This window comes from Salvelinus alpinus, chromosome 23 (assembly GCF_045679555.1).
Source record: "Salvelinus alpinus chromosome 23, SLU_Salpinus.1, whole genome shotgun sequence".
Classification (NCBI taxonomy): Eukaryota; Metazoa; Chordata; class Actinopteri; order Salmoniformes; family Salmonidae; genus Salvelinus; species Salvelinus alpinus.
In genome coordinates this window covers 32,214,960-32,228,240 of record NC_092108.1, presented here as the reverse complement: position 1 = coordinate 32,228,240, position 13,281 = coordinate 32,214,960, and the positions used below count along the sequence as shown (strand labels likewise).

At 43.6% G+C, this 13,281-nt stretch overlaps 1 protein-coding gene across 1 annotated transcript in view; it reads right to left on the bottom strand.

Moving 5' to 3' along the window:
* The window catches only part of LOC139550804 (laminin subunit gamma-1-like), a 78,054-nt gene that overhangs the window by 23,250 nt on the left and 41,523 nt on the right, over nucleotides 1-13,281 (bottom strand). Inside the window, exons 2-7 of the mRNA XM_071361975.1 lie at nucleotides 9,661-9,965; nucleotides 6,145-6,275; nucleotides 2,714-2,883; nucleotides 1,780-1,968; nucleotides 782-899; nucleotides 299-397 (exon numbers count right to left, since the gene is read on the bottom strand). Coding sequence (XP_071218076.1) covers nucleotides 299-397; nucleotides 782-899; nucleotides 1,780-1,968; nucleotides 2,714-2,883; nucleotides 6,145-6,275; nucleotides 9,661-9,965 — 1,012 coding nt within the window. The remainder of the gene's footprint in view (nucleotides 1-298; nucleotides 398-781; nucleotides 900-1,779; nucleotides 1,969-2,713; nucleotides 2,884-6,144; nucleotides 6,276-9,660; nucleotides 9,966-13,281) is intronic.

Below are 13,281 nucleotides of genomic sequence, written 5' to 3'. Positions count from 1 at the left end.
TTCCCAATGAACAATAACTGTGTTGCACTAGCTGAATGGAGCCAACTCATATTTCACTGCCAAAGTGACAGTCTTTCGTAACCCTGTTTCATTCTAAACCCATCAAAATTCAACAATTCCCAGACAAAGACAATCTTTGTCTGAAAAGCCACCTTGTTAGAGTGTATTTTCGGTATAAGGAAATCATGTTTGTGTGTGTACTGTGCCTCTGTGTGTGTGTGTGTGTTACTGTGTGTGTTACTGTGTGTCTGTGTAATTAATCCCTGTGGCGGAGAGAGCGAGTGGGTCTGACACTGACCTGTCACAGTTGAAGCCCTCCACGTTGTCCTTGCACTGGCAACGGCCTGTCTGGACATCACACTCCTGTGTGCTTCCAGAAGGGTTACAGGAGCAGGGTCTGGAGAGAAGAGGGGTGGGGGAGGGGAAGGGAAGGGAGAAGAACAGCCATTCACATAAACAGCATGGGTCTGATAACCACTATCTATTCTAAAGCAAGCCTGCTGCGAGCCTGTTTATCTAAAAGGACCATTGCTGGCCTGGCACACAACTACATCCCAAATGGCATCCTATTCCCTATATAGTGCACTATATAGGGAGAAGGATGCCATTTGGGATACACCCTAAGACTGACCACCTCCATCTCACTCCCAAATAAACACGTGAAGAGCGAACAATAAATAAATAAGAACAAATCATCATAAAACATTAAGATTGTTTGATTTGGAGCAATGCAAATATAAATATCACAAATAACAAGAGTTATTGGCTTGGTGGTATATACCTGCAACCTGCTTCGGTCAAGGTGTGGAAGCCAGGTTGGCAGCGGTCACACTTGTCCCCCATCACACCTGGTTTACAGCTGCAGCGTCCTGTGTTGTCACACTGAGTGGCCAGAGAGCCTGGCAGTAGAGAGAAAGAAGCACAGATCAACATCAGTTCAGCATTTCAACACACATGTGAACGATCATTGTTAAACAGCCCAGACAATTCACACAACATGTGGACAATCTTGTTCGAATAGCCTGTAATGGGATCTGGTGGTGTCCATGTCGCAATTGTTTTGCGGTGGTTTTCAAGGGTAGCATATGTGGTTATAGAGGAATTATGAAACTTAACATACTGGTGACAACAGATTTAACCTATTAAGACTTGCGTTTTGTCTCTCAATCCAATAAAATGTTAACCCACAGCACTACAAAACACAGACTGCCTTCAGACTGTATATTGTTTTACCCAATAGAAAGCAGCATCGCATTAGTGGAAACCAAGACTGTTCTCAGGGCAGGCCTGGTTGTAGTTAGATATGTTCGAGTCGCATCTGGGACAATTTTAGCATTTTAGCCAACCCTAACCCGCCACAAAACATGCTCCTAACATGCCTTGCTAATTCTCCTAACCTGCTATGAAAAGTAGCATCTGCTAGTCAAAACAAACAGACTTGCCCTGAGATCAGTTTTGGTTTCAATTAATGCAATACAGCCAATATAAACAGTAAGTATTTTATGATACATTAAAACTTGTGGTTCATTGCTCAATCCAATATAATGACAGGGCAGTCACTTCACAACAAAGCCTGGCTTCATACTGTACTTATCTTCTTACCCCAATAGAAACAGGAAGGCTGCGACCCAAATGGCACCCTATGTCCCAAATAGTGAACTGCACGGCTCCTGTCAAAAGTAGCGCACTACATAGGGAATAGGGTACCAATTGGGACGAATCCCTCTTTTTACCCCAATAGAAACAGTAAATACGCAATTGTATAGTCCAGACACTCACCCACTGGGTTGCAGCTGCAGGGCAGGCAGCGGTTGCCAGATCTGTCTCTGTAGTGGTTGTCCAGGCAGCGCTCGCAGTTAGGCCCGTCTGTGTTGTCGGCACAGTTGCGACAGTGTCCTCCGTGGCCAGTGGCACGGTACAGCTCAGGGTCGAAGTAGCACTCTGCACTCTTGCCATTACAGTTGCACTCTGGGACCACCAGAAAAAGTAGATATTAGCTTATCACATACAAATGTATAGGACAATGTGTGGGTGGGATCAACATATGTGTATATGGGGAGGGAGCAGTAGAACTACTGACTAATGTGATTTTAAACCGCTGGATTTAAGAGTGGGAAAAGCTAAAAGCACATTTTCCATGCCAGGCTTTGGTAAACTAGTCATTAGTTTATCCCATACAGTTTTAAGGACAATGCATGGATGGGTTCAATGTAGAGGTACTTACTGTATACGGGGAAGGAGGTGGTAGAGCTACATAGTAATCTGATTGAAAGCTAATTTCATACTGAACCTTCCCTGCAGTTAAAGGAAGGTCATTTCATTTGGCACATTTTCCATATCAGGTGTACTTTTCCGTAAGTGGTCTGCTGGCAAAGTTTGGTTTTAGGAGACAGATTATGTGGCCTGGAGCAGATTGAGGCAGTGTGGGCGTGAGAAGTGTGGTGTGGACTGTTCTGAACAGGATTAGTCACACATTTGCGGTATGATATGAATGTCTGCCCGGCCTGGCCTGCACAGAAACAGGAAGGATCTCTTGCTATGGTACTTATGCAGACACTCATCTCTTGGGCTGTGTCCCAAATTACATCCTATTCTCTATGTAGTGCACTACTTTTGACCAGGGCCCCTGACCAGGGCCCATAGGACTCTGGTCAAAAGTAGCGCACTACATAGGGAATAGGGTGCCATTTGGGAAAGCATGGGACTGACTTACGCAGACACTCGTTAGGGTTATTGGCTGTAGCTCGCCTCCAGGGACGGTCGTTGTAGAACGGCTTGCACACATTGCAGTCATCACCCTCTGTGTTGTGCTTGCAGTTGCAAACCGGCTTGTCGAAGCCGTTGTTTTTCACACACTCACTCGCATGGCCGTTGCACTTGCACCTGGAACAGCGGAGAACAGTCTGTTAGTCATCGTGAGAGTTACAATGCACAACTCAAACATCTGGTCCGTATTCACAAAGTGTCTCAGAGTAAGAGGATCAAGTTCCCGCTGTCTATGTCATCTTATTCATTATGATGTAAAAGGCAAAAACTGATCCTAGATCAGCACTCCTACTCTGAGACGCTCCTACTCTGAGACGGTCCTTTGCACTGGTCTTAGAGGACCTGACCGTAAGCATCAAATGGAACTCAGTTATTGATTAATGGACGTAATTACTTGGTTAAGCAGTTCAAATAGTCCAACCATGCTGTGTATCAGTGGCACTTATCTTCAGTGTAATCATATGAGTCGATGACCTGTCAGCACAGGATAGTAGCATGATTACAGTGTTTCCCCTATATTCATTTAGCAGCAGCGCCCCACCAATTTGGCTAAATTGCCAAAATCTCGCACTATCCCTTTAAGATCAGAGTGCCAACTTTAAACTTATATTGCTAGCAATCAGAGTGAGTAGTGGCACAAATGACAGCACAGCCACTGCTTGCTCCTCATCGTCTCCCTACAGGGGAAACACTAGATTATATGTACAGTAATCTACAAATAACTGTTCATTCATCCACATTAGCATGACAGATAGCAGCAAACTTTGCCGTTGACTCCAACTTGGTATAACAAGTCACTTTACTCCTGGTATAGAACGGTCTTCATTTTGATAAATCAATCATACTGTAAATATTCTAGCAAATCAATTGTTATTTATCACATGCCCTGAATACAACATGTGTAGGTAGACTTTACAGTGAAATGCTTGATTAGGAACAACAGTAGAGAGTTTAAATTAAAAAAATACACAAGAATGGAGCTACATAGCAGTCTGGCTATTTAGCGGTCTTATGGCTTGGGGGTAGAAGCTGTCTTAGAGCCTGTTGGTCCAAGAGCCAATGCTCTGGTACCGTTTGCCGGATGGAAGCAGAGTGAACAGCCATGGCTTGGGTGGCTGGAGTGTTTGGCAATTTTTGGGGAATTCCTCTGACACCGACTCATATGGAGGTTCTGGATGGCAGGGAGCTCAGCCCCAGTGATGCACTGGGCTGTCCTCAGCTCCCTTTGTAGCGCTTTGTGGTCAAGGGCGGTGCAATTGCCATACCAAGCAGTAACGCAGCCTGTCAAGATACTCTCAATGGTGTAGCTGTATAAATGTGGATCTGAGGGCCCCATTCCAAATCTGTTTAGCCTCCCGAGGGGGAAGAGGCACTACCGTGCCCTCTTCACGCCTGTGCGGGTGTGTCTGGACCATGTTAAGTCCTTTGTGATATGGACGCCAAGGAACTTCAAGCTCTCGACCCGCTCCACACCACCCTGTCGATGTGGATGAAGGCGTGCTCTCCCCCCTTTCTCCTATAGTACACAATCAGCTCCTTGGTCTTACTGACATTGAGGGAGAGGTTGTTGTCCTGGCTATGTCTCTGACCTCCTCCCTGTAGGCGGACTCATCGCCATTGGTGATCAGGCCTACCACCGTCATGTCGTTGGCAAACTTGGTGTTTGAGTGGTGCGTGGCCACGCAGTCGTGGGTGAACAAGGAGTACAGGAGGGGACTAAGCACACACCCCTGAGAGGCCCCCGTGTTGAGGGTCAGCGTGGCGAAGATGTTGTTGCCTACCCTCACCACCTGGGGCCGACCATTCAGGAAGTCCAGGATCCAGTTGCAGAGGGAGGGGTTCAGTCCCAGGGTCCCTAGCTAGGTGATGAGCTTGGAGGGGACTATGGTGTTGAACGCTGAGCTGTGCATGCTTCTCATAATAGTTATTACTTTTTTCCAATACTTGTTATTTTTGGACTTGTATTAGGCATTTAATTGACAAAGTTATTGTACTGCATCATTGAGGAGATTTAGCAAGAAAGCATTTCACTGTGCCGTATGCACGCGACCAATAAACGTTTGATTTGATCTATCAAAAACACACCACTATTTGTGGCTTACATTATGTTTGAGAGTCATTACTCTAAGTGTGTGTTGTTGGGAATCACGAATACACGTAATTTATTTGAGTTACTGAGTATTTGATCCATCCTCAATTACATCATTAGTCAAATCAATTTTGGCACAGGGAGAGTTTTATTTACCCTGATAACTCCATGGTGTTTACCCAATTCAGAAAGGCTGCACCTTCTCCACCTGAGACACTTCAACAGACCCCCTCCGAACAAGAGAAGAATTGCATGGCAGCCACCTTTGGGTATTGTTTCAGGTGTTACTTGGCAGCGAAGTGTGGAAAAAGTGACAACAGGAAGGAAGACACTACAGCACTAGGGGCCTATTAAGACTAATAGGCGGTTTGTTCATCTAGAAAAACAAAGCCAACCTCCCTCACGCTTTTTTCCATTTTGTAGTACGTGTAATATCAGTCCAATCCATTTCTTACTCATAATATACAGCTGGTGGATGTGATGACGTCGCTGACTGGTGGACAGTGAACTTGGTGCCCTGACAGGTAGAGAGTAGACCTACTACACCCAAGCTTGGCCCGGCTTGGTCCTTGGACTCATCTCTGCCGTCATATTGGGGACTGCCCCATTCCAGTCTCCGTGCACTGTAATCCAGCACTCGCAGGCAGGAATGCAAAGAATGCGGCTGTGTAATGGAAATCTGCTCCACATTTCAAACAGATTGAGGTGAAAAGACACTGCACCGGCAAGGGGGCAGTTTAACACTTGTTTAATACGTGTCTGATCCCCTATTCTCTTCTGGCTTTTCAGTTCTGAATTTGGGAGGGATTGTTTTTTTGGATTCTCGGTTGAGCCACTGAGAATGAACCCACACAATGTAAAATGTGTCCAGATAAGTGATATGAAGTTGATCTGAAGTCAACAGACTACACTACTTTAGATGAATGATTCAACACCCAGACAAAAACATCTTTGTTGTCAGCACTTGAGGTTTGATAATGAATGATTTTTTCTTCACTCCAACAGAGCGATTCCTATTCTTGCAGTTATTCCAGGTCATCATACCAAAAAAGTATAGAGTGAACATGCACTAGAGAAAACATGCTGTGTGGGTAATAGACAGGGCCTCCTCCTTTAAAGGAATATAATACGATTTTGTTGCTATTTTTACTTTTTATGCTATAATTTCTAGAAGAGACAAAAACAATGGCATTGGTCAAATAAAAAAACGTGAACAAGGGAAAGGCCAGGCAGTGGATGTTGACAACAGTTGTTGGAAGATAGCATAAAGCTGAGGGAACTGCTCTCACCTTCCTCCCACTGCAAAGTCTGAGATAGCGTAGTAATAGGACTTTAGGACCTTGGGATCATTGAAAACTTCATCTCCAAATGTGTTGAGCCTGTTCAGGGTCACTTTGATATCTGTGGCTGTCACCCATTCCTGAAAAGAAAAAAGACAAATGGACAGTGTTAAAACACAGCCAGGTCAGACTCTACAAATATGTCTGCCAGGCCTTGCCTGCTAAATATGTTTGGAGAGTTATTCATTTACAACTTTGCTTGACGGACGAGAAAAGGGAGAGGGTTGAAGAGTCCAAAGATAACTGCACAATAGGTGTGTTTGACTTGAAACTAATTCTTATCCTGTTGAAAGTTTCTATTTGAAATGGGAGACAAAACCCTATCCCTGGTCCTAGCGCAGCTGTTTAGAAGAAAAAAATTAATACAGCAAAACTAATCTAAACCAAACCTCCGAAATTCTCGTGAAATCAGACTGGTCCCAGAATCAGAACAACATATCGAAAGCCTTTTGTTTGCTTTCTTAGAATTACAGCAGCAGAGGACAAATCTGGAGTGAGCACCGGAAGATCGCTCAAGGAGTATTACCAAGAAAGTTGGAAACCATAGCGTAACATCTGTAAAAAAAAAAAGAAAAAAAGAAGAAAGTCTATCCTGTTCCACACATGGAGGTTTATAATAAATAGTCTGTTTCACATTTAACATTGTAACACAATGTTCTCAATATTTCTGAAGAGGAGTTGTAAACGCAGCCAAGTCAAGCGTGTATCATCTCGCTTGCACATGCAAAATTATTTGCCAACAAACATTCTGCAGAATTATTGGGAGCCTAACTACTACCAGTAGACGAATGAAAAACATATTTCAGGATAGAGTTTTTGCTGACAACAGCTCCAATGTTTTGCCACTTATAGCCTAACTCTACGAGAAGAGTCCGACACATCCATAGGGCAGCCATGAGTCAAAGCAGGTTCCGTCTGTCTCAGGCACAAGGCCAATGGCTCTCCTGGTCGACTCCTTAATTGACTTCACTGTCACTATCTCATACATTTCCAACTGTATCCAGGCAGACATTTAAAGCTGGATGAAAATATAATTTCCTCCCCCAGTAAATTATCTTGAGACACCTGTGGGCTATATTTTCTATGTACAGAGTGAGTCTGTGTGAAAAAGTTTTGGTTGATTTTGTTGTACGAAAATGTTCGCTATCCAATATTAAAGAATCTTTAACAGTTATTCAAATATTACCAAGAGACTCCACTTAACAAATAAACTATCCATGGAACGTAGCCCTGTGACGCCTCAGAAAGGTATCCCTTCCAAAGAGTCCTGGGCTTTGGAATAAATATTCCACATGAGAAAGTCAAATATGGAAGTGTATAGTGCCAGAGTGAAATGTGTTAATTTGTTAGAGGTAGAGTATTCTGTATGAAAAGTTAGGGTATTCCACACAGGTAAAAAAAATAGCAAGATCAGCCAACAGCAGATAATATCAGAAATTACCAGGCTGACTACTTCTCATTAGCAAAAAGGCAGTTAGCCTACATCAATATACACCCTTTAGAAGTAGCTTACAGATACAACTTTCTTACATGAACATAGTAAGACCCTTTTAAGAAATCCTGCTACTACCTCCGATGACCCATCAAACAGGCAAAGCGTCAAGACAGGACTAAGATCAAATCCTCTGATGCTTGTCGGATGTGCAAACTATCACGGATTACAAAGGGAAACACAGCCGCGAGCTGCCCAGTGACGTGAGCCTACCAGGGGAGCTAAATATTTTCTATGCTCGTTCGAGGCAAGCAACACTGAACCATGCATGAGAGCACCAGCTGTTTCGGACAACTGTGTGATTTCGCTCTCCATAGCCGATGTTAGTAAGACCTTTAAACAAGTTAACATTCACAAGGTCGCAGGGCCAGACAGATTACCAGGACACGTACTTAGACCATGCGCTGGCCAGCTGGCAAATGTATTCGCTGACATTTTCAACCTCTTCCTGGCCCAGTCTTTAATACCTACATGTTTCAAGCAGATCACCATAGTCACTGTGCTTACGAATGCCAAGGTAACCTGTCTAAATTACTATTGGACCATAGCACTTACATCTGTAGCCATAAAATGCTTCTAAAGGCTGGTCATGGCTCACATCAACACCATCATCATCCCAGACACCCTGGACCCACTAATTTGCATACTGCCCCAACAGATCGACTGATGACGCAAGGCTCTACAGAGGGTGGTGCGGACAAACCAGTACATCACTGGGGCTGAGCGCCCTGCCATCCAGGACCTCTATACCAGGCGGTGTCAGAGGAAAGCCCAGAAATGTGTCAATGACCCCAGCCACCCAAGCCATAGACTGTCCACTCTGCTACCGCACAGAAAGCGGTACCAGAGCGCAATGTCTGGGACCAAAAGGTTCCTGAACAGCTTCTACCCCTAAGCCATGAGACTGCTGAACGGTTAATCTGAAGGCTACCTGGACTAGTTGCATTGACCCTTTTTTGCACTGACTATGCACACTCACTGGACTCTACCCACACACTCACACATCCTTACACTGACACTCCAACACATACACACACACACACACACACGCCGCTGCTACTCTGTTTATTATCTATCCTGATTGCCTAGTCACTTTACCCCTACCTACATGTTTCCTCAACTACCACGTACCCCTGCACATTGACTCAGTACTGGTACTCCTTGTATATAGCCACATCATTATTATCTATTTTGTTACTATTTAATTCTGCATTGTTGGTAAAGTGCTCGTAAGTAAGCATTTCATGGTAAAGTCTGTTGTATTCGGCGCGGTGCATGCAACAAATACAGTAGTTTATAACCTAATGGTTAGGCTATACAATCTTACTGGAGTCATTTGGGTTTACAGTCTGATGTAGGCTAGTAGACTCCCTGGGCTTCGTCTGGAAACACACACAAATTCTCACTTGCTGAAAGCAATGCGCAACAAACATTTCCAGCTGTGCCTCTTAAGAGCCAAATTCAATCAGTACTGTAGTGGGAAATCTGGAGGCGTCACCTAGCAACCTGTTGCAATACTTGGCACTGGTCAGGTTCTCACACTTTCCCACCTGAACTAGTGTGCTACTCCCTTCCACTGGGCATGCCTGCCAACAGCAAATGTCAAGGCCAAAATATCTCAAGTCCAGGGGCCAACTTATCATTACTATGTCCACCTGCTCTTCCACATCATTGATTTCTTCAACGCTACTGATATAAGATGTACTACTAACTCTGTGCCTCAGACAGCCCTGTAAAAATAAAACAAAATATTAACAGCCACCCAGGGACACACAAGTATGGGATATCACACATATGGACCTGGAACAAGAAGCATCACGAAGTTCCTATATCAAGGTCTCTAGAACACTATAAAAACAGCCGTTTTTTTACCTGTAGAACTGAGCTTGAACATACAGTATTAGAGACGATCACACAAAGTTATTTTATCAAGGTTTCTCAAATCCTATAAAACAGCTGAGGTTTTTTTTTACCTGAAGAACTGGGCTGTTGTCAAAGTTGTAAGCACTGGGTCGGCCCTCAAGGGTGGAGAACGCCACGTTTCCTCCGGTCAAGGGTGAGATGTCACTGAACTCGTCGGTGCAGAGGGCCTGCTGTTCGTCCTCTCCGGTGCGGATGAAGCCCCTGTTGAACTTCTGGTAGGTCTTCTCACAGGAGCCACTGTAGTACTGGTAGGGCGTCCATGGTCCATCCTCACTTGTGCGCTTGTAGATGGCGAAGCTCTCTGGGCGGCTGGTGTGGAACTTGAGTCGCACGTAAGTGATGTCAAAAGCCTTGCCTGAAGAACCAAAAAGAAACATGAGATAATTGATACCAAAAGCTAAATCAGTCACTAAAAGTCACAGTTTACAACAAGTCTTTTCCAGATGCATTGTTGGTTTAAGGCAAGACAAAGGAGGATTTCCAAAGGTCTCCAGTGTCCTCCAGTAATGGTAGAGGGCCTTTCGAAACCTATTTGGCATGTCTGAGCAGGCTAGGAGTGGTAGGGGGATGAAAACCAAAATCTATCTGCTAAGAGCTTGGGGAAATGTTATGGGGCCATTTAAAAAAAAAAGAAATGACAATCTTTCAACATGGCTACAGGGGGTACAGTTTACTTTAGCAAATAAATTGCTCTCTAAACCGAGCTGCAAATACAAACATATATACAGGAACCATTGTGGCACAAATATAGGTGAAGACATGTAGCTCACAGATAATATAGATTTCTCAATCTGTTAATTTCCTTCCAAGTAAGTGTTAATGCATGTTGTTGCAGTCACCATGACAATGAACTTCCTGACTTGAGGGACCTCTTAACCCAGCAAGCTTTGTGGTTCAAGGTTAATCTGAAAGCAATATATATTTTACTGCAGGGTGTGAGCTGGTTGTCATGAACGCATACGTTACATTGAGATTAAAGTGAACTGTCAAGTATGCTATGTTCCGGAGTGCCTGCTTTGGCCCTGTGTGAGTCTCCTACTCAAACATGACTGGTACAAATTTGACCTCAACTGGGCTGTGAGTCACTAAACTAGGTGTGCACTTCAACAGGTCTGCTTCAACACACAGAGAAATCTTTTCAAATGAAATCAAAACAGTAATACAGTTATGTAGATTATTTGCGTTTATATCCATTAGCTCATGTTCAATTTCTCCTTATAAATCTAACCAAGTAGAAAGAAGTTAAGCTTTACACTGAGAAAGATGCAAATTAAAACATGGGGGGGGGGGAATCTAAAATCAAAGTGCAACGAGACATAGACATGAATAACTTCAAGCTCAACCAATTTGGCCAACTGAGAATTTGTCTGACCATTTACAACTAATTTGCTTACTTTTTCCACTAGTCACTTCCACTACAATGCACAGGCATGACACCAGAATAACTGAATGTGAAATTCTGTGAACAAGCACATCTTAAGAGGGTTGGAGCAGCAGGGAAATCATACTGGGAACAGACTATCATTGACATCTAATTTCTAAAACCACCCCACATCCTCGCAAACAAGACAAACAGCATCTGTTGGCGCAGCAATGAAGTGGCAAGCACAGGGCCAAACAACAAAGGGCCCCTCGTCAACCCAACATAGAGGAGCCCACTCAGTGGAGACAAAGGAAGCCTCAACACTGAATACAGGTGGTCAGGCAGTCACTAGAGACTAGTAGTCTAGTTCACAGGCAGGGCAAGTCCTAAAGATAATGAGCAAAGGGCCATGAAAATCACGGTTTAGCTTTGAACAAGGACATGGTTACTCTTTGGCAGCTGGGATTTTAATAGTCTTTGGTGGCCAAAGTTGGTTCTTAGTACATTCTCAACCAAAATGAGTTTTACAATATGTTGTGGCTGTCACTGGAGGCCTAGTTTTAGGTGTCAAGCCTGAGATGCATTCTTTCACTGATTGGCTGAAACTGTACAAAGTACAGTATACACATAGGCTACCAGGGCCAGCTACGCCCTTTGAATCTGTCATTTCAGTAATGTAATAACCTTCAATAGTGAGCAGGAATAGCTGACAATTCATTCTTTACTATGTCTAATTGTAGTTAAATATTGCAATTAAAGTTATGATAGAGCTGATGCATTTAAAATTGCCAATAATACTCAATGTAAAAGTTGATTAAACACCATTTTCAGTTGTTAGAATTCCATTCATGTCTCATCTAATCCAAAGGAGACTTACACAGGAGAGTAGCTTCATTTGAAATTCATGAATGGCAGTGTTCCATGGATTTACCAAGTTTTCTGGCCCAGAGCTGTCTAGCATAAATCCAAGAGGAATTCCGTCTTTCCTTAGAGAACAATCGGTGTATTGAGAAGCAAAATAATAGTACAGTCGGAGAACGCAAACAAAGGGCAGGCTGTGGGGACCCCTTGTGTTCCTCCACAAGAAAGTTTTTTTTTTTAAGGCTTAAAAAGACGCAAGATAAAGACGAAGGTACATACAAGTCGGTTAACTGTGGGGTCGTTTTCCACATTAGCAACAGTGGGGGTCGGCTAGGGTAGGGGAGTTGTCAGATTTACAATCTACAAAACTCCTTCCACATCAGCCACCATGACGAGCTTCGGAAGAGCTATACTGTACACAAGAATTAGCCTTAAAGAAATCTCCAGAACTCTGATGCTGTAGCCTAATACTCAATTAACTGGTATTGGTTAACCCGGACTTAAACCCTACCATTGTTAGACACTAACCCCATGAAACACTTTTCAGGACACCCACCTTAGTAAGGTTTTAAATTATAAGCCTCTCTTGTGAGTTACAGCAGAGAACTAAAGGAGGGGTCTTCAGCCATGTGTGCACCTGTCCACTCCTCAAACATGTTCTAGTTGAGTGAGGCTGTGACATGGTGGTATGGTGGTGGTGACTGGGGGAGGGGAGGTTGAGAGGGAACTGGCTGGAATGTGCTTCCGCTCGGCAGAGTGACGCCAGTGAAGTGGATGGCTGACGAGAACCAGAGAAAGACTTGGGAGGGAGAACACCGTTTGGGGAAATGGTCTGTGTCGGGAGGCAAATATTTATTGTTGAAATGTGAGAGAAAGCTCGTGACTGTTCCTAAAAGTGGATCGTCTGATCAGCAATTGTCTTCAAAAGTTCTGCAGAAGAACAACAAATGAAGCATTGATTGAATCTGAGAATTCCTACCTGTCTTTAGTGGCTTACAATTGTTTAATGGCAATAACTGAAGGACTTTTAAAAACATACTTTGAAGATTAAATGTAATATTCAGCGACTCGTGTAATTACAAGTAAATTCCGCTCATAAAAATGCAGCTTATATAACATATATTCCGACGATCAAAGATGCATTCGGCTGTTTTAGGAGTAAGCGTGAAATCCACATTTACATTCCCAAACATTCTGACAAGCGACACTGTGGTTTCTTAGGGTCTCTAACATGTCATTAGAACACAATGTGTCACCAAAGCAAGCTTGGACATGCATTTCTAGTTACATTTGATAGGCCTACCCGTTGAACACAAAACAATAACCCAATGAAAAGACCAACGTTTTTCTACCAACAGATCCAGGACCTTTATGTAGATAACTACCAAGGGGGATATTCCAGGGGGTGAGCAGGGGGTCTTTGAAAAGGTAGTAAATTCATATCATA